Raw genomic sequence first — 21,047 nt, forward strand, 5'->3', positions numbered from 1 at the left:
CACACTGGAGCCAAGCCATTGTCATCCAGTGCCACCTGCATTTTTAAAATGTTATATTTTACCAACTTAAAGACTGTATCAAGAAGAAATAGGCACAAAACTTTTCTTTTTTAAAAAATTAAGGTATCCTTCCTCATTTGCTCTGCAGGCAAATTGATCTGAAGTCTCCCTCCTAGAAAAGATGCTCTCCTCTGCACAGGTCTGTCCCAATTCGTTTGGCCCAATCACTGATGAACAATGAGAACGCAATACAAAAGCCCTCTAGCTTGGGGTTGTGTCATTTCATTGTTTCTGTACAGCTCCATGTACTTTGCTGGTGCAAACTGAGTGTTAAACCAAAGTTATTGCTCAATAAACAAAATAAGCAGAGAATAAGATCACCAGCTAGAATCAGGGTTCAACAGCTGATGGCAGAGTTGTATTTATCTGCCCCCCCCCCCGTGGCTCACCCTTCCTCGTCTTCATGATAAAAAAAAATGGAAGAAGGAACTGGGAAGCTGTCAATTTAGCCAAAGCTGCTAATTTAATTAAGCCCTTTGTCTTAACAGATAAGATCAAGTTGACAGCAGACAGGGCAAGCACTGGGTGTCTTTTTCACAGAATGGAAATATAAAACAGGATTGGGGGGAAAGTACCAACTAGAAGCATCGTATTATTTCAAAGACTTCTACCAAGAAAAGGGAAAAGAGCTCAAGCACAAGGAGTTAGCAAGTGCCAAAGTTCTTTGTGGTATTATAATGAGGAAACGAGCGACGGGATCATGAAGCTTGTCAAATTATCTAAACTTGACAGTATCTCTAAGCTTGTCAAATTATCACAGAACAGAGTGTTCTCTCCACCAGAGGGGTTTAATGCACCTTTTTAAAAACAAATTCATAGCAGATAATTTCTGACAAGATGGGACCAAATTCTATTTGATGATCTGGAGGATTCCATTAAACCGTCACAGTATTTTGTGAAATGAGAAAACGTGTTTTACTAAAAGAGATAACCTGGGTGGGCTGCAATGTATTAACCCAGTACTGCTGACTAATGCCATTCTCGCAACGCCATGCAAAGGATTTCTGAGCTTACAATACAAATGCCATTTACTAACTTTCAAACTCAATTTACCTTTGGGCTGCAACTCAGCAGGCTTCAGCAGAAAACATGGCCAGAAATTAGTTCTACTAAGTAAGGGCTGTATTTCAAAACCAGATCACAGCAATGCATAAAAAAACAACTAAAAACAAGTCATTACTTACCCCTTAGAGCTGGGAGTAACTAGTTTTCAGCCTGCAATGTTGTGATGGTCAATTTGTGTATATGGTTCCTCCTGCCAAGTTCTGCACCTTGCATTCAGTAACTTCCATGAAACATTGCAATAATGGATGTCTTGCGGAAAACTTGCAAAAGGGTTTCTTGTATTAACTATTCAAGACTTACTAACTATTAACTATTCAAGACTTACACTATAACCTCTCTTTATGCTCCAAACTCTAATCAACTACAGTTCATTGAAGAAACTCTGAAAGAATTTTCACAATTTCAGGAAGGAGAGGTGATTATTGGGAGTGATCAATATTATATAATAAATTACGATTTGGATAAATCTAACTTTCCTAAAAGGCAAAAAAACAAAAGTAAGGAAAAGAGAAATATGGTGACAAGATTGGATACTATTATTGAAAAAAACCAATTAGTAGATATATGGAGACCCTTGCATCGCAATGAAAAAAACTGTACTTATTTCTCGGTACGCTTCAGAGTCTACACTAGAATAGACTACATTCTAATATCAAATTCGCTTATTGGGAAAGTTAATGAATCAGATATTGAAGCAATCTCCATCTCAGACCATGCACATATTAATATTACACTTAGCCTTGATAACGCAAAGTAAGGTCTGAAACAATGGTGCTTACCAAAAATATTACTTACCACACAATCTGCTTCTAAAGAACTTGAAAAAGCACTAGAAACCATAATTGCTGATAATTCAACCAATGATGTCAAACCTCATATTCTATGGGACACCATAAAGATTGTAGCAAGAGGTCATGCTATAGCTCTCTCTGCCCAGATTAATAAAAAAAGTCTCAAAAGCTAGAACTAATTAAAACGATTAAATTCCTTGAGGATCGACACAAAAAACAGGAAGTAAGAAAATCTATTGCAAATTAACAATGCAAAGAAAAATGCTAGAATCCCTGGAAATTAGTTAAATCCAAAAAGATATGTTATACACCAAACAACGATACTGGTTTAACACACCCAAAACGTTAAAATTGTTAGCACACAGAGTTAAAAAGAAATGATGTGCAAATTATATAAACCTTATGTATGATCAGAATAAAAAATTACATTCAAAATCATCTGAGATCATTAAAATATTTAGCGTATTCTACAAAGAATTGTACAGCTCATGGAATCCAGATCTTCAGAAAATCTCTAGCTTTTGGAGTGCACTTAATATCAAAAAATTAGAAGATGAACACCATATACTATTAGATAGTAAAATAACTCATCAAGAAATACATGATGCAATTAAACATTTGAAAAATAATAAAGCTCCCTTTCCGGATGGTTTCCCTTCCAAATTTTACAAGAAGTATGCAACTTTATTATTAAACCCCTTCAGAGACACTTGTAATATGATAATGGAGACAGGTCAAATCCCCATGTCATGGACGAGACCCACAATTATAGTAATCCCAAAACAAGGAAGAGACACTACGGATCTGACTTTATACAGACCCATCTCTTGGTTAAATCATTATAAAAATTTTTGCAACATTTTTAACAAAACGAATAAACACCTTCATCTCTAAGTATGTACATATAGACCAATCTGGTTTTATTCCTGGCCGGGATATAACTGAAAATATTTTTAAAACTTTAAACCTAATATCTCACTGCAAATCAAACAAACTAAAAGCAGTCCTTCTTTCCTTGGACACTGAAAAGGCCTTCGACTCACTAGAACCAGTATATTTACAATCAATCCTCCAACATTAGGGCTTCGGGAACAATTTTCTCACAGCAATCAAATCTACTTACTCCCACTCCTTTGCTATTATCAAGATAAGTGGCATGCTCTCAGAATCCATCCCGATTAAGAGAGGAACTAGACAGCTTAAGGAACTAGACATCCCAATTAAGAGAGGAACTAGTCCTCTATCCTCTGTTCTGTTTGCACTAGCTATAGAACCATTAGCTATAGCAATCAGCAATCATCAGCTTATAAGAGGTATTGATATTGGGGCCTTCTCATTTAAAGTCAGCTTGTTCGCTGACAACGTGTTACTGTATCTTACGGATCCACACTTATCCCTTGGCCATCTACAGCAACTTCTAATGGAATTTGGAAATATTGCTGGCCTAAAAATCAATATAACAAAATCTCATACTCTCCCAATCAACTTGGATAAAATAACTTGTAAACAAATCTCAAAAGACTACAAATATCAAATAGCCTCGAAGCAAATTCACTACTTAGGGGTAAATATTCTATCCAACAACAGCTCACTTATTAAACTAAATCATATGGAAACAATGAAGCAAATTAAATCACTTTTCAACGACTGGACCAATCTGCATCTATCATGGTATGACATCTAGTGAAGTCGTTTGCTCTCCCTAAAATACTCTACCTTTTTAGACCCATCCCAATCGATATTTCAAGTAATCAATTACACCAATGACAAGGAATGCTTAACAAGTTTCTTTGGGAAAATAAAAGGCCAAGAATCGCCTTTGAAGTGTTGCCCCAGAAAAGTTCGAATGGAGGTCTTAAATACTCAGACCTATATGTTTATCATATTGCAGCTAGATTGGTTAATGTACTTCATCTTCTTCATTAAACAAATTCCCTAATCTGGGCAAACATATTTCAACCTATCCTCGGAAAATATTCTATAAGTGATATAATTTGGAAGCATTTAATGGATCGTCCTAAAAAAATTCAAAGAAATACTTATTTGGCCTCCCTATTGAAAATATGGGACAAAAATAGAAAACATTTAGTCCCGACGATATCCAGGTATTCTACATTCACATTTCAACACTGGTCACCTCAGGGTCATGATAAATCTTTTTCTGAATTTTGGAATTGGGAAAAAATAACTAGATTAATAGATATAACCACTCATAAAGGCTTATTAGAAAAATCAGAACTAGAAAAAATCATGGAACATAAAATTCATTGGTTTAGGTATCTCCAATTACAAAATCTGCATTTTAAACCAATTTTACAAAAATTCTTACTTCCCCTAAAACAGAATTTGAATGCCTATTAGACTCTCCTTCTGTTCATAAAAAAGGCTTGTTATCCAAAATCGACAATATAATGTTGTCCACAAAAAACCCCAAAATATGGAAATTCCAAGCCCAATGAAATAAGGATTGTCAAATAGAACAAACTACAGAAATATGGAAAAGAATTTGGTCTTCCAACATTTATATCTCAAAGACAATCGTCACCAAGTTGCAAACCTACAAAATAATTAACAGATGGTACATAACCCCCCCAAAACTATCCCAGATCTCTTCCTCATCTTCACCTAATTGCTGGAAAAACTGTGGAGAGGAAGGGAACTTTGCCCTTTGCTGGTGAAGATGTAAGCATATAGAATTATTCTGGAAAGAGGTGCTAAAGGAAATCCGAAAAAATAACAGGGTATGAGATCCCGCTGCCACCAGAAATTGTCCTGTTGGATCAACAGGATAAGTATCAGGCCCATATTCCTACATTAAGGAGAGACCTAATACCCCCAAAGAGCATGATAGCCACTCTTTGGAAATCGAAGACAACCCTCTCAACTGACAACTGGCATACCAAAATTTGGGAAGATTTTATATCGGGAAAATTATACGATAAAATCTATCAACTAGAACACTTCCCTAGAACAACCAATTTTATAGAGAAATGGTTTCCCTTTTTTGAATACCTTGAAAGTAACAGCTCTTTACCTTGCCTAATTTTTTTTCATATATATGCAAATGTATAAGTCATATGTATGTTCCACAGTATGTATGATGGACTTTACAAGTACTCTATCCCGGTATTTGATCAGATATAATCCCTTATACTGTGATAAACTATATTTTGTTTAATTGTTAATTGTTATTAGTATTAACTTCTTGTGTGTTTGTAAATTTTTGTGTGTTTGTTACTTGTTACTAGCATTGACTTCTTATATGTTTGTAAAGTTTTGTGTGTTTAGTTTTGTAGTTTACAGTTGTGTTTTACAGTTTTAGTTTTAATAAAATTTATTTAACAAATTAAAAACCTATTCAAGACTTAAGTGCTAAATACATTCATTTTCCATGCAAGATACATCCAAGGAGTTGTGCTCATGATTCTAGTCTTCACAACAGTTTCAAAATCAAAAGAAGTACTCAAAGACATCAGAACAGTTATTCTGGAGGATAAAGAAGCAATCCAAACACTGAATACATCTGGGGTTGCCCCAGGACTGCTGAGAGCCACTTGGGTCCCCCAGACAAAGATTCCTTTAGCACCCCTCCCCGCTCATATTCGTCAGATCCAACCCAACCGCCATATTAAAAAACACACATTGCTTGCCCAGCTCCATAGGACCCCCAGGAAGAACAATCCCTCCAGAATTCTGTACTATTATCCCTTTCTCTTAGGAGCCCTGGAAATCCCATATTTTGCATTTTCCTCCCTAAATCTAAAAGGAGGAGCCAAAGTACTTTTTATTTAAAAAATCTCGATTTCCTGTTTTCATTATTTTCCAGTTACTAACTATCTATTACATTCTAAGAACTGGGAGCAAGAATGAAAACCGCTGATGCGGGCCATTCTGCAAACCCTTTCTCATGCACCAGCTGCTGCCACTGAAAGAATTTCATTGGCTTTACTTTCTCAGACAATTTTCCTGCTTTAGCTAATACAGACCCTTCTGTGAACAGAGGACATTGACCGCTTGCCTCCAGCCCAAAAACCTATGATAATGTCCCTGTGAAGTCGGACAAACACACTGTGAAATGGATAATCCAATATACTCTTGAACTGTGCCACACAATGGATGCGAATTCAAAGACATGGAATAAACCACACTACATAACTTCAGCCATGACAAAACCGTCTGGCTGTCTTGTATTTGTCATTGTGACCATTTCAGTCACCTCTCTTGTCTTTCTTCCATACATTTCCAACAGTTCAAAGTAACAACATATTTCTTGTCAGAGTGATTAAAAGAGGAAAACAAAAGGAGACCATGAAGGTTATACAGGAATGTATTAAGGGAAATTTGTTCCTTTACTCTCTCTCCAAAGACCACAGTCCTAGACTGACGCTACCAGATCAGACCTCTGTTCCATGTAGTCCTGCATTCTGTTTCCCGTGGTGGCCAAGCAATTTCCCTGGAGGCCAACGAGGGGGCATGGAAGCCGAGGTCCTGATGTGTCCTCCTAGCACCGGTGTCTAAAAACCTGCTGCCCCTAAATATAGAGTTCCCCTTTACTAACCATGGCCAGTAACCATAGATGGACCTACCGTACATGAATTTATCATTTAAAGCCATCTCTGAAAGTGGCCATCTGTGCCTCTGGTGGCAGTAAATTCAGTAACTCGCAGTTACTGGCAGCAGTTTTAGCATTCTCGCCATAGAATAAACTCTCAGGAAAAATAGCAAAAAAAATACTTAGCAGAAAAAAGAAGCTGAAAGAACTTACATGTTAATGAGTACATATAACAGCACAATTAACTTGACTTCTTGTAATGAGGTTTAAAAATATTGATTTGAAATTTATCACAGCAATTTTGCACTGCTAGTTTACAATGTTGTAAGCAGGGCTTTTTTTCAGCTGGAATGCAGTGGAACGGAGTTCCGGAACCTCTTGAAAACGGTCACATGGCTGGTGGCCCCACCCCCTGATCTCCAGACAGAGGGAAATTTAGATTGCCCTCCGCACCGCTGAGCAGCACGGAGGGCAATCTAAACTCCCCTCTGTCTGGAGATCAGGGAGCGGGGCCACCAGCCATGTGGCCATTTTCTCCGAGGGCAACCCACTGAGTTCTACCACCTCTTTTCCCAGAAAAAAAGCCCTGGTTGTAAGCAAGTATGGGTGACATTTGTGGCACAGTATTGCAGTGCATACCTAAAAAAAACCTTAACTGTAAATAAACCCATAGAGAATTACTATTTTGGTGTCTTTAAGACCAAACAGCCAGCACTCCAGTAGGTGGAGAATCCACTTCACAGAGTCACTGATCTGCCACTGGGACTTCTTAGCCACCGTGACATGCACCCACTGCAAGTTCAGAGCTCCTGTGGCACCCTGACACACATGGCAAAACAGAAATAATGAGCAAAACAACACGCCCGCAACAATGCCAACAGCAGGTTAGAGTTTTGAAATACAGGCCTCTGAATATAATTTCGCTACACCACAAATATTCCAGACACATCAGGGCCACGTCCATATTTCAGGAATATATATATAAAACTCAACATTAATATTTCTCTGGAGCCATTAAATAATTAAATAAATAAATCATACCTCGTGATAATTCTTGCTTAACCATTCCTTGATCGTGGTAAGCGCAATGACTGCAGCTGGCTCGTTCGGAAACCCTAAGCAAAGAAAGGAGAAAAGGGTCACATATGGTAAGTATGTTTACATATTCGTGCTCAGGAGCAGAACCGGGAACCTTTCCTGACTTGGGAGGAAACGATTCCGAAACTGTTGAGATGATTTGTTTTTAATGATTTGTAACAACAACAACAACAACAATATATAATATAGTGAACTATCAATCAAATGCCAAGTACAAATTAATTCATTTTAGATGCTTTGTTGCTGAAATTGTCTTATCTTGAGGCCGCTTGGGTTCTAGATGCCAACAGGAGTTGATACATAAAGAAAAACTCAGAAGAACATTTGCACTTATGAACTAAGAATGCACTTGCAAAGTAGTAACATCACATTACAAAATAATTCTGAGCATGAGATCCAAAAATGGTACTTTACAGTCTCTGTGTGCATGCATTTAAACGCACCTTTTAATGCCAAACTCTTGGCATTAAATTTGATTACTTGATTGTGCTTTGTTCAACTGAAATTCTCCAGATAATCTCAACGGAAATTAAAAAAACAAAGCTTTCAAGAGCTGAGCTTGTTCTATCAAAGCAAACCACTCTGAAGACCAAATATCTCTGTGCCTTAAGATGGCTTTAATTAACTAAAATTGCTGAACAGCTTGGCTCTATTGTCTTGCATAAGTACAGCTCTGGTTTACGAAAAAAATCTATCAGTTTCCCCTTATTAGCTTCTTAGCAGTAACCCAACATCAAATGCTGACCTTAGAAAGCTTCGATAATACTTAAGTCTTCAGTATCATTACTTAAGCACGACTAGAAGAAGCATCTCAATGTTATTTCCACTAGGAGTCATTTTACTTACTTGGTGGTGGAGAGTGCCCTAAAGTCATAGCTGACTTATGGCCACCTCTAGTGGGGTTTTCATAGAATCATAAATCATAGGGTTGGAAGGGACTTTTAGAGCATGGCAAAAGACTAGCAGAGGTGGTTTGCCATTGCCTGCCTCTGCTACACTGGAGGTCTCCCATCCAATTACTAACCAAGGCTGACCCTGCTTAGTTTCTGAGATCTGGATCCACCTCACCTGGGCTATCCAGGTCAGGGCACTTACTTACTTACTTACTTACTTGCTTGCTTGCTTGCTTGCTTCTATGCTGCCTTTCCACCCAAATTGAGTTCCCAAGGTGGAAACATCAAAATATCCAAACATTTCAACATTAAAATAACATTTAAAATAAAGTATGGCCGTCTGACAGCATTGATGATCCTCTTGACTTAATACGAATATGCACAGATCAAGAGGAAGAATGCATGAAAGGCTCAGCCGGTGCTTGGCTCTCTTGGCCCTTTCTTAGATGCCCTGGGTAATGCCGATCACCACTTGGGGGTCAAGAAGGAATTTACTTCCAGGCCAGATGGGATGGAGATCCTGGAGATTTTTTGCCTTCCTCTGGGCAGAGAGGAGGGGTCACTGAGGAGGGGAGAGGGAGGATTAGCTGTGAACTTCCTGCATTGTGCCGGGGGCTGGACTAGATGACCCTTGGGATCATTCCAGCTTTATGCTTCTATGTTTCTATGTATATATACAATAATTCAGTAAAAACATATAAACACACTGCACAGACACCAGGGAGGATGGCCAATAACTGTTAGTGGGGGGGGGGGGGTTGTTAAACAGAACAGAAAACTCTTCATTTACGGGTAGAAGAAAACAATAGAGGGAGGCAGATGAATCTCCTTGGGGAGAGAATTCCCAAAATGTGGCACCACAAGAGAGAAGGCCCTTTCACCGCCTGTGTAGCCTCAGATGGGAGGGGCACCCAAAGCAAGTCCTCTGAAGATGACTGGGGAGGATTAGCAAGGAACACAATGAGAATGAATGCAAATCTGAAAAAATCCACCTTTGTTTTCTTTACCATTGGGATCAGGAATGGACTCTTCCAAGTCTACTGAAGTCAGTGTGTAATCCCGTTTAGCAGTGCACTGTTTTATTTTCAGGAGGTACATTGAAAGGATTAACTTATCATATGCTATATTAGCTAATACACAAAAAATATTCTTTTAAACAGAAATGACATGGATGCATCAATGGACAAGATCATTTTGTGAATGAACTGTATTTCCTATACGTCTCACGGTTTATGGACAACAAGCCAGTTTCAGGTAACTCCAGCTAGTACTTAGCAAAGTAATCTCAGCCTTTGTAGTGCACTGCTCCTCTGTCTTGAGATTTTGTGCTGGTGTGATGACAAATTACAGCGAACAACAGAGCCTGAACGGTATTTTAGTCAACTAAATCATACAGGTGTTATACATAGCCTAGTGTGAAAAGAATAATTTTCCTTCAGGCAAGAATAATTCACCTTAAAAAGGTTAATGCTTACACTTTGTAATAGTGTTCTTGCTTGAAACTGATAAAATGGGCTCACATCCACACATATATGCATGCACACAAATACTCTCATGCAATTTATGCACACTACTGAAACACAGATTTTTGACACTGGCTTAGACCCAGATGAGCGTTTCCATGAGCACGAGGATTTCGATCCACGGAACATGATCTTCTTTCTTCCTCTCCTGTGCCAGCCCAAAAGCTCTCCTGAAATCCAGTTCTAGAGGGTGCAGGTCACACCCAGGAACAGGGGCCAGGGGGCATTTGGGCCTGACACAGGAGAGGGAAGGAGGGAAATTCACCGTCCATGGGCGGAAATCCTTGTGCCCATGGAAATACTAGTCTGGATTCAAGTCATCGTCAAAACTTTGTGTCAATAGTGTGTATGTTTGTATATAAACTGTGTGAGGATGTTTGTGTGCATACATACATGTGTGTGTGTGTGCATGTTCACTTTCTCAAAGTTAAGTCACACTTCACGGATAGAAAACCTTGTACCGTAAAAACCACAAACCTGAATCCTTCACATTGTTTGCTTTGTCAAATATATGGAAGGCATGTACAACGGTGGCTACAAAAAATGTAAACAATTTTTAAATATGCTTTTCAACAGAAAAAAATAATATCTGAAGGATCTGGCATCCATTTGTCCTTTTTACCCTTTTTTATGGTGCAAGATAAATAAATCAACACAAATTATTAAACACTTGGGCTAAAGACAAAGTAGCTTTTATGGACTTCTCTTCAGAGTTCCCCTTGCATAATCTAAAAAAGGTAGCCAGCTAAAATGCTGCCTATACACTCCTTATTAGACATGGGCACAACCCCCCCAAAATTAACAAACCTGCGGTTCGTGGTTCAGTGCCGCCGACGATCCAGAACAAACGGACCATAATGAACATTTCCCATTACCAAACTGGTTTGTGGTTCATGGTTCATGGCCATCGGAATGGCCCCCGTTGCACTTAGAGAGCCTATATTCCCAGGGAGTGTTTAGCAGGCTCTCCTCCAGCCAGCAACCAAGTTTGGTCAAGATTGCAATAGGGATCTTGGAGTTATGCCCTCTCCAATCCGAGGCCCCCAGGAAACTCCCACTCAATACAATTAGAGCCACCAGTTGACATTGGCCCAGTGTATTTATTTATTTATTCAATTTATATATTATTTATATACAAGGGGTGTACAAGGGGTGTACAAGGGGTTGGCCGTCAGAACTGCCTATCAGGGTTTGCAGGGATGAGATTGGAGTGCCCATGGCTACAGAACACCCCCCCCCTTCCTCCTCCCTCCCCTGGGTGTCTTCTCCCATGTAACCAATTGTAACCAATTTGCAGCTCCATGGTTGGAAGGAAGACCTGCCGATCAAGGTAAGCTGGGCTTCGATTCGGGTTTCCAGGGTGACAGAAGGAGTGCAGACAGAGTTCAGGCATTCCCCCAGCTCCATTTCCAGGGGAATTGATTGATGGTGCCTGACTGTCTGGCTTCACGAACCGTGGGTGAATGCAACGAACTGGGCTTCCAACGAACACTGGTTCATTGGCCATGGACCCTCACGAACCGCTGGATCGCGAACAGATGATCAGGTGGTTTGTGGGGGGTTTTGGTTCGTAATGCGGTTCGTGCCCATGTCTACTCCTTATCTTACTGTCCTTGCATCCTACACATTTTCAAGTCCGTGAAAGATAATAATTTGTTCCTGCTACCAATGGACACTACATCTCATCTGACCAAAGGCTGTGCACTTCGGTAACATGAGTCTAGAGTTGCCAGCCTGCAGGTGGTGGCTGGAGATCTCCTGGAATTACAACTGATCTCCAGGCATCAAATATCAGTTTCGTTGGTGAAAATGGCTGCTTTAGAGGGCAGACTCTATGGCATTATACCCTGGTGAGCCCCCTCCCCAAGTGTTGCCCTCTCCACGCTCCACCCTCAAAATCTCCAGGAATTTCCCAACCTGCATCTGGAAATCCTACATCTTCACTATTTTTCAAAAGATCTTAAGATGGTCCCCTTTCAAATAGTGCATTTATTTTTTTAGTATATCCCATCTTTTCCCAAAAGCACAGAAACAATAAAATTATCATATAAATTCAGGTCTCAGGCAAATTCCAACCCAACAACAACCCAACTACCTAAACAAGAAGACACAACATTTTAAAACACCAAAAATAAGACGACCAAAAATGAAAAGACAAAAATATATATGGCATACATAACTCTTTGAAAAATAAAAGTCCTTAAAAAAAAAAGTTGGTGCTGAGTGTGCAGCTCTTGGGAGGCTATTCCACGGAGTTGGACTCACCCAGAGGAAAAGCCCAGTTCACAGCAGAGGCCAAGACCACAAGGCGAAAGACGGGGGCCGCCAACAGGGACGGCCAAGCAACTCTCAGACAGCACACAGGTGCCTACTAGGAGAGGTGGCCCTTCAAGGGCAGTCCCACACAAAGTATTCTGCAGTGATCTAACCTCAAGGTTACTTACAGTAATATATATATCATCAGGACTGCCTGACTGGCTGAATCTAGAAAGAAGGATAATTTCCTAATCAACATGGAGTTTAGCTAGTTTTCTTTCTAGCATTAGGAAAACAGCAGTCTTGGGGCAAAACAGACACGGCAGAGATCACAATCACAAGTATTTAGGGCCCTCAGGGTCCTAAGTGACCTCTGGGTGATATTCTGGTGCTTTCCGTACTTAAGATGGATTCCAGGATCTGATTAAAGGACAGGCTGGCTTCACTATACAGGAATACAACAGGAGAGGTGGTGTTACCATCAATCCTCACAGTTTAGTTAATCAAATCCCTTGACCTGTTATTAATGCTTTAAAAGAAAAGGGTTTCTTAAAGAACATGTCTTTCCCCCTTTAAAAGTGCTGATAAAAGCATAGGCAATAATAATGGTTTCCATTAGCAAAACTGTGTAGGTACTTTACTCCCCTGTCTTGTGTGGTACATGCCTGTTAACTTCTAGCAGATCTATTGCAACCCCTATCTTTCAGTCTCAAAACAGGTGAGCTACCTGTGACCCAGAAATGTGACTGGGGCAACAGCGTCAGGGATAGTACTGTGTGGTATGTATAGGGGCAAAGTGTTCTGGTTGGATGGAGTGCCTGTCAGGCACATATTTCTTGAGTCACTCACCATTCCTGGAATATGGCATTTAAAAGAATGCTACAGCTGTAGATTTTACAGATCCACTAATAAAAATGGCCCCATCTGGCCCTATTGGAAAGATATTCAAATGAGTTACCCTTTTAAAGGTTAACATTTGGACTGGACTTTGATAAGTTACTTTCCAAATGCACATCACTATTATGCACAGGCAATTTATAAGGAACGTCTGCTCCAGCTCCATGCAAGCTTTCAAGCCTTTTAGAACTATTTTGCTTTTGCTTTTTTTCAGCTGCATTGTTGCTAAGGACAGCATCACTCTGTTCGTCTCCACCGTGGCCTTCCACAGAAAAAGCAATCTTCATAAGCACGTGGGAATCAAATTACTTGAGTGAAATGAGCTCGAGGAGCCTCACAGGTAACCAATTGCTGGAGAAGCCGCTCAGACAATTCTGGCTAAAGGCTCAATTTCACAAAAGATAAAACAGGTAAAGGTAATAAGAATGACACTGGTCTACGTTGCTGCAGTGAGTGCTCCCCTGGAATACTGAAAAGGGCAAAGGCACAGGCAGCATCAGGCAGGAGAGGCAGGCGAGCGTTACGAAAACTTCGAACGGTCCCTTCCCTTGGCCTCGTGCTGGATTTTAAAGGCAAGATGGATTGCTGATGCCCACATCTGTACTCTTTTAAGGAATCTGGCCTTACTCCTTTAACAAGCGCGCAGTCCCCTCCAGTTCTCCCAAAGTGATATAAATAAAACCAGTGAAGAAAGTCCTCTTCACAACACGTCACTGGCATTTTCTAAGCCCAGGTCATGCCGTGCCTATGGCAGCAGGAAGTCCTGTGTGCCGAGCGGTATTTTCCTTCTAGGGGCACTTATGGACACTGGGGGTAAATAGGGCTGTTTCAGAAATTCAAATGGTCAGGTTATTTCCCCCCGCCCCCGTCCATATGATCCCTCTCCCAGTCTGGTATACATGGAAAACCATCTTTATAAAACGGTCTGTAGGCAGCTGGCCGGCAACTCTTTTTCAAGGGTATCACGGACTTAGCCTCTCCAGCCCAATTCATATAAGCCATTCTCCATTCGACTCAACAGAGAGAGAAAAATCCCAAATGCCTATTTTTAAATTAGAACAAACCATGCCCAGTGCAATCCTCTGTGGAATTACTGCAGTCTAAAAAAACCCTACTGAAAGCAATGGTCTTCCACGGAAATAACTCTGCATCAGATCGCAGACTGCCACAGATTCTTCTTGCTTGTCAACTTCAAAGGACGCAGAAGACTGCAACTCGGCTGGGAATGGCGCTGTTCATCAGCTAGTTCACATATGAAGTTTGGTCATCAAGAGAGCGTTTACCCGGACATGGCTAGAAACTCTCTCAGGGACACAAGTACGTATTGCACGAGCTGGTCTGGGGCAGTTCTACAACTTGAGATTTATCGCAGCCCAACTTAAGACTGCTTGTGCGGGAGGTGAGGGAAATTCAATCAACCAAAATTCGAGTAAATTATTTAAGTCATCCGTAAAAAATATCAAGAAGAGTGCTGCCTTTTGAATAGGTGCAAGAGAGGCAAATAAAATAACTGCATGTGCATATTTTATTATCGTCACATCTAGTCATCTGTGGGAAATAAAAGAGGTAGGAAGGGGAGGGTCAGGATTGCACCTGTCGGGTTGCCAGCTCCAGGCTGGGAAATTCCTGAAGATTTGGGGGTGGAGCCTGGAGAGGGCAGAGTTTGGCGAGGGGGGAACCTCAGTGGAGTCCCCCCATAGAGGGGGGCCATAGAGTCCATCCTCCAAAGCACCCATTTTCTCCAGGGGAACTGATTTTTGTAGCCTGGAGATCAGTTGCCCAGTTACCAACATTAAAAAGGAAGCAAATTACCAAAGCTTTTTTACTTCAGCTATTTTCAGGTTACATAAAAAATGGCAAGAGGTTCTCCCCCAATCCCAGCCACTTCTATACATAAAAGCAAGTGAAAAATGTCTGCTTGTTTTATCATCTTTTAAGACCTCCCCCCACAAGCCATTAACAAAATTTCAGACACTGTGTGGTTCACATTTCACATCGTGCACTTCAAGGAAATGGAAACAGGCTATTTCGGCAAGCGTAGAAGATTAAACGGGAAAAATGCCAGGAAAGAGATTCACTCCAATGCATTTTAATGACCGCACAATGGAAGAATGGCATTCTTAGGCACTTTAACTGTGAAATCTACTGCTGCCTGAAAACCTATCCACAACAGTAAACAGGTATGGATTGGTGCTTTCTGACACAATCCATCTGCCACATCACTCTTGTTTTACTTCAGGCTCTCTTGCAGCTTCTAAGCACGCCCTTCTGACCTTAATACAGTTATTTACGTCTCCTAATGCTCTGCACAATGTTTATTTTTGGTGTAATTCATAAAACAGAAGTGAACACCTTTGTGTCTCAGCTAATCAGAAATGTAACTGAACTGGTATATTTCTCTGTGGGATTAAAATGTTTGATACGTGTTGGTTTTTTTCTGCCCCCGGCCCCAATTCCTTTATTTTAATCAACCTTCTCAGAAAGGTAGAAATATTTTTAAACTGATGAGAAAAGGTTCATCCCACTCTGTTCGTATGTACAGAAGCGGCACAGTCTGTAATTCATTCTTCTGCACTGATATGCCATGTGCTATTGTTTTTTGTATTGTTCCTAATTTTTCTGATCCTAGTCCTATTGCATTGCTTATCATTGTTTTACATTGTGTAACCCACCCAGAGTCTAATTTATAGGCAGGCTATATATTTTAAAAAATAAAAACATTTTAAAGGGACAAAGCTCTTTCAGCGTTCCATATTTGCAAATGAAGTGTTTTGGGTACCATAATAAAAGGATATGAAAACGTTTGCAACATTGAAAACAATGAGAACATCTAAAAGGGAACATGGTCTTTACATTTCCCCTCCCACCCCCCAGGTGCAACATGTTGTACTACGTAAGTCTCTTCTGAAATATAACATTGCAATGAATGGCAGGAGATGTATTCAGAACATACGTTTCAGCGGTGAGCTGCAGTCTGTCTCACCGGTGAGTGCTGCACTTTGATCACAGCATTACCTCCCGCATTAGAAGGTACAGAAAGAAGTCATATAGCCCCAGACAAAACCTCACTTGATAGAGGAGCCTCTGCAGGCAGCCGTCCATCAAACTGGCAACAAATTTCATGGATGACATCTTGCACAAGAAGTATTCCAGAAATCCTGAACTGACGCTAATACCAGGAGGACTTAATCTTATTACGCCCGAATCAAGAGCGTCGCTGGAAGTAAAGATATTGTTTTGTTCCACAACAGGTCTTTTGCTAAAGAAGGAAGAAGAAAAAGACTCTCTCATCTAGCCACTTGCTCAGGCATTTTTCTAGTTATTGATTTATTGCCCCACCCACATATAGAAGGTCTAGGCTGTGAATTGGAGTGAACAACCATAATAGCGCTTTGGGGCTATCATACTTCATCGAACTCTTACTACAATGCAATTTCTCACCTGAAATGGCCTCGTCTAAAATAGTCGAGCCTTCTATTCTTCTCACCATTGTTAACTGAGATACACGGAGAAGGAACTCATCGATGTATTGTCGAAGGCTTTCACGGCCGGAGAACGATGGTTGTTGGGGGTTTTCCGGGCTGTATTGCCGTGGTCTTGGCATTGTAGTTCCTGACGTTTCGCCAGCAGCTGTGGCTGGCATCTTCAGAGGTGTAGCACCAAAAGACAGAGATCTCTCAGTGTCACAGTGTGGAAAAGATGTAGGTCATTTGTATCTACTCAGGAGGGGTGGGGTTGAGCTGAGTCATTCTGTAAGAGTTTCCCAGGGTGTGGAATGCTAATGGCGGGAGGCTTCACTGTGTCCTGAGGCGGTTCTTTTGCATATGGATTGGTGCTTGATGTGCTAATCTTCTCTGCAGGGCTATTGTCGGGTGTGGAGTGTTTTGTTGGCCTGGTGTTTTTCAGAACTGGAGCCCATGCTCTGTTCATTCTTAAGGTTTCTTCTTTCCTGTTGAAGTTTTGCTTATGCTTGTGAATTTCAATGGCTTCCCTGTGCAGTCTGACAAAGTAGTTGGAAGTGTTGTCCAGTATTTTGGTGTCCTGGAATAAGATACTGTGCCCTGTTTGAGTTAGGCTATGTTCAGCCACTGCTGATTTTTCAGGCTGTCCAAGTCTGCAGTGTCTTTCATGTTCTTTTATTCTTGTCTGGATGCTACGCTTTGTGGTCCCGATGTAAACTTGTCCACAGCTGCAGGGTATACGGTATACTCCTGCAGAGGTGAGGGGATCTCTGCTGTCTTTTGCTGATCGTAGCATCTGTTGTATTTTTCGGGTGGGTCTGAATACTGCTTGAAGGTTATGCTTTTTCATAAGCTTTCCCATCTGATCAGTAATTCCTTTGATATATGGCAAAAACACTTTTCCTGTGGGAGACTGTTTTTCTTTGGTTGTTTGATTCATCCTGGGTTTGATTGCTCTTCGGATTTCATTTCTGGAGTAGCCATTTGCCTGAAGTGCGTGGTTTAGATGATTAATTTCCTCATTGAGAAAGCGCGGCTCACATATCCGTCTTGCACGATCCACTAATGTTTTCATTATGCCTCTTTTCTGTCGGGGGTGGTGATTGGAGTTTTTGTGTAAGTACCGATCAGTGTGAGTTGGTTTCCTGTAGACCTTGTGACCTAACTGAAAGTTTGCTTTGCGGATGACCAAGGTATCCAGGAATGAGAGTTTTCCCTCACTTTCTTTCTCCATTGTGAATTGTATGTTCAGGTGGATGTTGTTGAGATGATTCAAAAACTCCATCAATTCTTCCTCCCCATGGCTCCAAATGATGAATGTATCATCCACAAACCGGAACCATACACTGGGTTTGTGGGGTGCTGATTCTAGAGCTGTTTTTTCAAAATGTTCCATGTAGAAGTTTGCTATAACTGGGCTGAGTGGGCTCCCCATGGCCACCCCATCCATCTGTTCATAGAATTCGTTGTCCCATTGGAAGTAACTGGTTGTCATTGTCTGAAAGTGAAAGGGAAAGTGAGGGAAAACTCTCATTCCTGGATACCTTGGTCATCCGCAAAGCAAACTTTCAGTTAGGTCACAAGGTCTACAGGAAACCAACTCACACTGATCGGTACTTACACAAAAACTCCAATCACCACCCCCGACAGAAAAGAGGCATAATGAAAACATTAGTGGATCGTGCAAGACGGATATGTGAGCCGCGCTTTCTCAATGAGGAAATTAATCATCTAAACCACGCACTTCAGGCAAATGGCTACTCCAGAAATGAAATCCGAAGAGCAATCAAACCCAGGATGAATCAAACAACCAAAGAAAAACAGTCTCCCACAGGAAAAGTGTTTTTGCCATATATCAAAGGAATTACTGATCAGATGGGAAAGCTTATGAAAAAGCATAACCTTCAAGCAGTATTCAGACCCACCCGAAAAATACAACAGATGCTACGATCAGCAAAAGACAGCAGAGATCCCCTCACCTCTGCAGGAGTATACCGTATACCCTGCAGCTGTGGACAAGTTTACATCGGGACCACAAAGCGTAGCATCCAGACAAGAATAAAAGAACATGAAAGACACTGCAGACTTGGACAGCCTGAAAAATCAGCAGTGGCTGAACATAGCCTAACTCAAACAGGGCACAGTATCTTATTCCAGGACACCAAAATACTGGACAACACTTCCAACTACTTTGTCAGACTGCACAGGGAAGCCATTGAAATTCACAAGCATAAGCAAAACTTCAACAGGAAAGAAGAAACCTTAAGAATGAACAGAGCATGGGCTCCAGTTCTGAAAAACACCAGGCCAACAAAACACTCCACACCCGACAATAGCCCTGCAGAGAAGATTAGCACATCAAGCACCAATCCATATGCAAAAGAACCGCCTCAGGACACAGTGAAGCCTCCCGCCATTAGCATTCCACACCCTGGGAAACTCTTACAGAATGACTCAGCTCAACCCCACCCCTCCTGAGTAGATACAAATGACCTACATCTTTTCCACACTGTGACACTGAGAGATCTCTGTCTTTTGGTGCTACACCTCTGAAGATGCCAGCCACAGCTGCTGGCGAAACGTCAGGAACTACAATGCCAAGACCACGGCAATACAGCCCGGAAAACCCCCAACAACCAAGGAACTCATCCTTCAGAGCCAAGTTTAAACTTCCCAGTTCTCCTCTCAGTTGCTTAAGATGCAGCCCGATTTGCCCCTTATTTCTCTGTACACCAAAACAGACAGAAGACCGTCTGGAAGGACAACTGGGGAAGATTTTGTGTGTGCAGGGGTGCTTAAAGGACATGTGGCACAAAATAAAGATGTTAACATCACACCCCAGCTTATGGAATTCATTGTCTCAGGATGTTCGAACAGCCATCCTCTTGAGCGGTGTTTCGACAGAACTAGAGAGAGAGACACTGAGGCAGGCCCCAAGAAAGGGGAGGGGAAACAGGCAGGCCCACTTGCCCGGTTCAGGGCTCACAGAGGCCTGGAACAGGCTGGACGGCTCACAGCAATGAAATTGGGAAGGCAGGACATGGAAAAATGAAAGAGAAGTATTTCTTTGAGGACTATGAGGTGGTATATGTGCAATGTGTATCAACCTCAGAGAAATAATTCCTGGTCCCGGCTTGGGGGTTTTCTTTATTAACAGCTACTTGACAAGACATCCAAAAGTACAATCTCCATATTAAAAACAAGTGTATCTAGATTGTTGTTGGGGGTTTTCCGGGCTGTCTTGCCGTGGTCTTGGCATTGTAGTTCCTGACGTTTCGCCAGCAGCTGGCGAAACGTCAGGAACTACAATGCCAAGACCACGGCAAGACAGCCCGGAAAACCCCCAACAACCATCGTTCTCCGGCCGTGAAAGCCTTCGACAATACATGTATCTAGATTATCCATCCAGCTCAAGTTAGAGTTGCCAACTCCATATTGGGAAATTCCTGGAGATTTTAGGGTTGCGGCTGGTATAGGGTTGCTAGATCCAAGTCGGGAAATTCCTGGAGATTTGTGGGGAACTATCTCTGACACCTGGAGATCAGTTGTAATTCTGGGAGATCTCCAGCCACCACCTGGAGGCTGGCAACCCTAGGCCGGCAGGATGGTCTTTGGAGAGGGGAGGGACCTCAGAGGTGTCACAGCGTCTGCCCTTCACACAGCAGCCATTTCCTCCGGGGAACTGAACTCTGTTGTCTGGAGATCTCCCGTCATTCTAGGAAAATACCAGCCCACTATCAGGTTGGTAAACCTAGCCCAAGTGGATGCTAGTGATTTTTTCTGGTGCCTTTGGTTAGACGCTGTTGTAGGAAGAGTGCAGAGTGTGACGGGCCACTGGTCAAAGAGTCTTGGCTGGGCAACCCATTGAAACATGTATGACGCAATGTATGACGCAGTTCTAAAACAGTCCCTTGCACACCAGAGCACAGGGAAGGGGCTGCCTGACTGCATGTGCCCCCAACATTAAACCCCCTGGAAAGTGAGCCTGTGAATAAACAAGAGGAGAAAAATGTCCTAACAAATTAAATGTAACTTGCATACAATGGATAGAAATAAAAAGAAAATCTGAAAAATTTGAACCTGGGACAGGGATAGGAAACTCTGGCACATGTGCCAAAGCCCAAGTCTCCAGCTAATTTTGCTCAGCAAGCATGGCCGATTCTCCGCTCAGGGGACCGAAGTGAGCAGCTCCGCTTTCTTCCGGTGTGTCTGGCCAACCACATCCCATGCTTGCCCCCTGCTGCTGACATACCAATATCTTCACAAGATGTTGCAACTTTTATAACACAGAAACGTATGTAAGTTTAAAATAATGACTCTAAAGCTTGGTGACAGAAGTTATTTTTCTTATTACACTATTCTTCAGACAACAGGATGCCTAGCAGCAAAGATTTTTAAGCTCAATCATTGTTGAGCAAGACAAAGTATCGCTTTTTCACCCTATTTCAACA

At 41.5% G+C, this 21,047-nt stretch overlaps 1 protein-coding gene across 3 annotated transcripts in view; it reads right to left on the bottom strand.

Annotated features, from left to right (window-relative positions):
- Nucleotides 1–21,047, bottom strand: part of MACROD2 (mono-ADP ribosylhydrolase 2) — a 1,366,388-nt gene that overhangs the window by 482,705 nt on the left and 862,636 nt on the right. For all 3 annotated transcript variants that reach the window (XM_054984023.1, XM_054984014.1, XM_054984005.1), the window contains exon 8: nt 7,510–7,583. In XM_054984023.1, coding sequence (XP_054839998.1) covers nt 7,510–7,583 — 74 coding nt within the window. The remainder of the gene's footprint in view (nt 1–7,509; nt 7,584–21,047) is intronic.

This window comes from Eublepharis macularius, chromosome 1 (assembly GCF_028583425.1).
Source record: "Eublepharis macularius isolate TG4126 chromosome 1, MPM_Emac_v1.0, whole genome shotgun sequence".
Classification (NCBI taxonomy): Eukaryota; Metazoa; Chordata; class Lepidosauria; order Squamata; family Eublepharidae; genus Eublepharis; species Eublepharis macularius.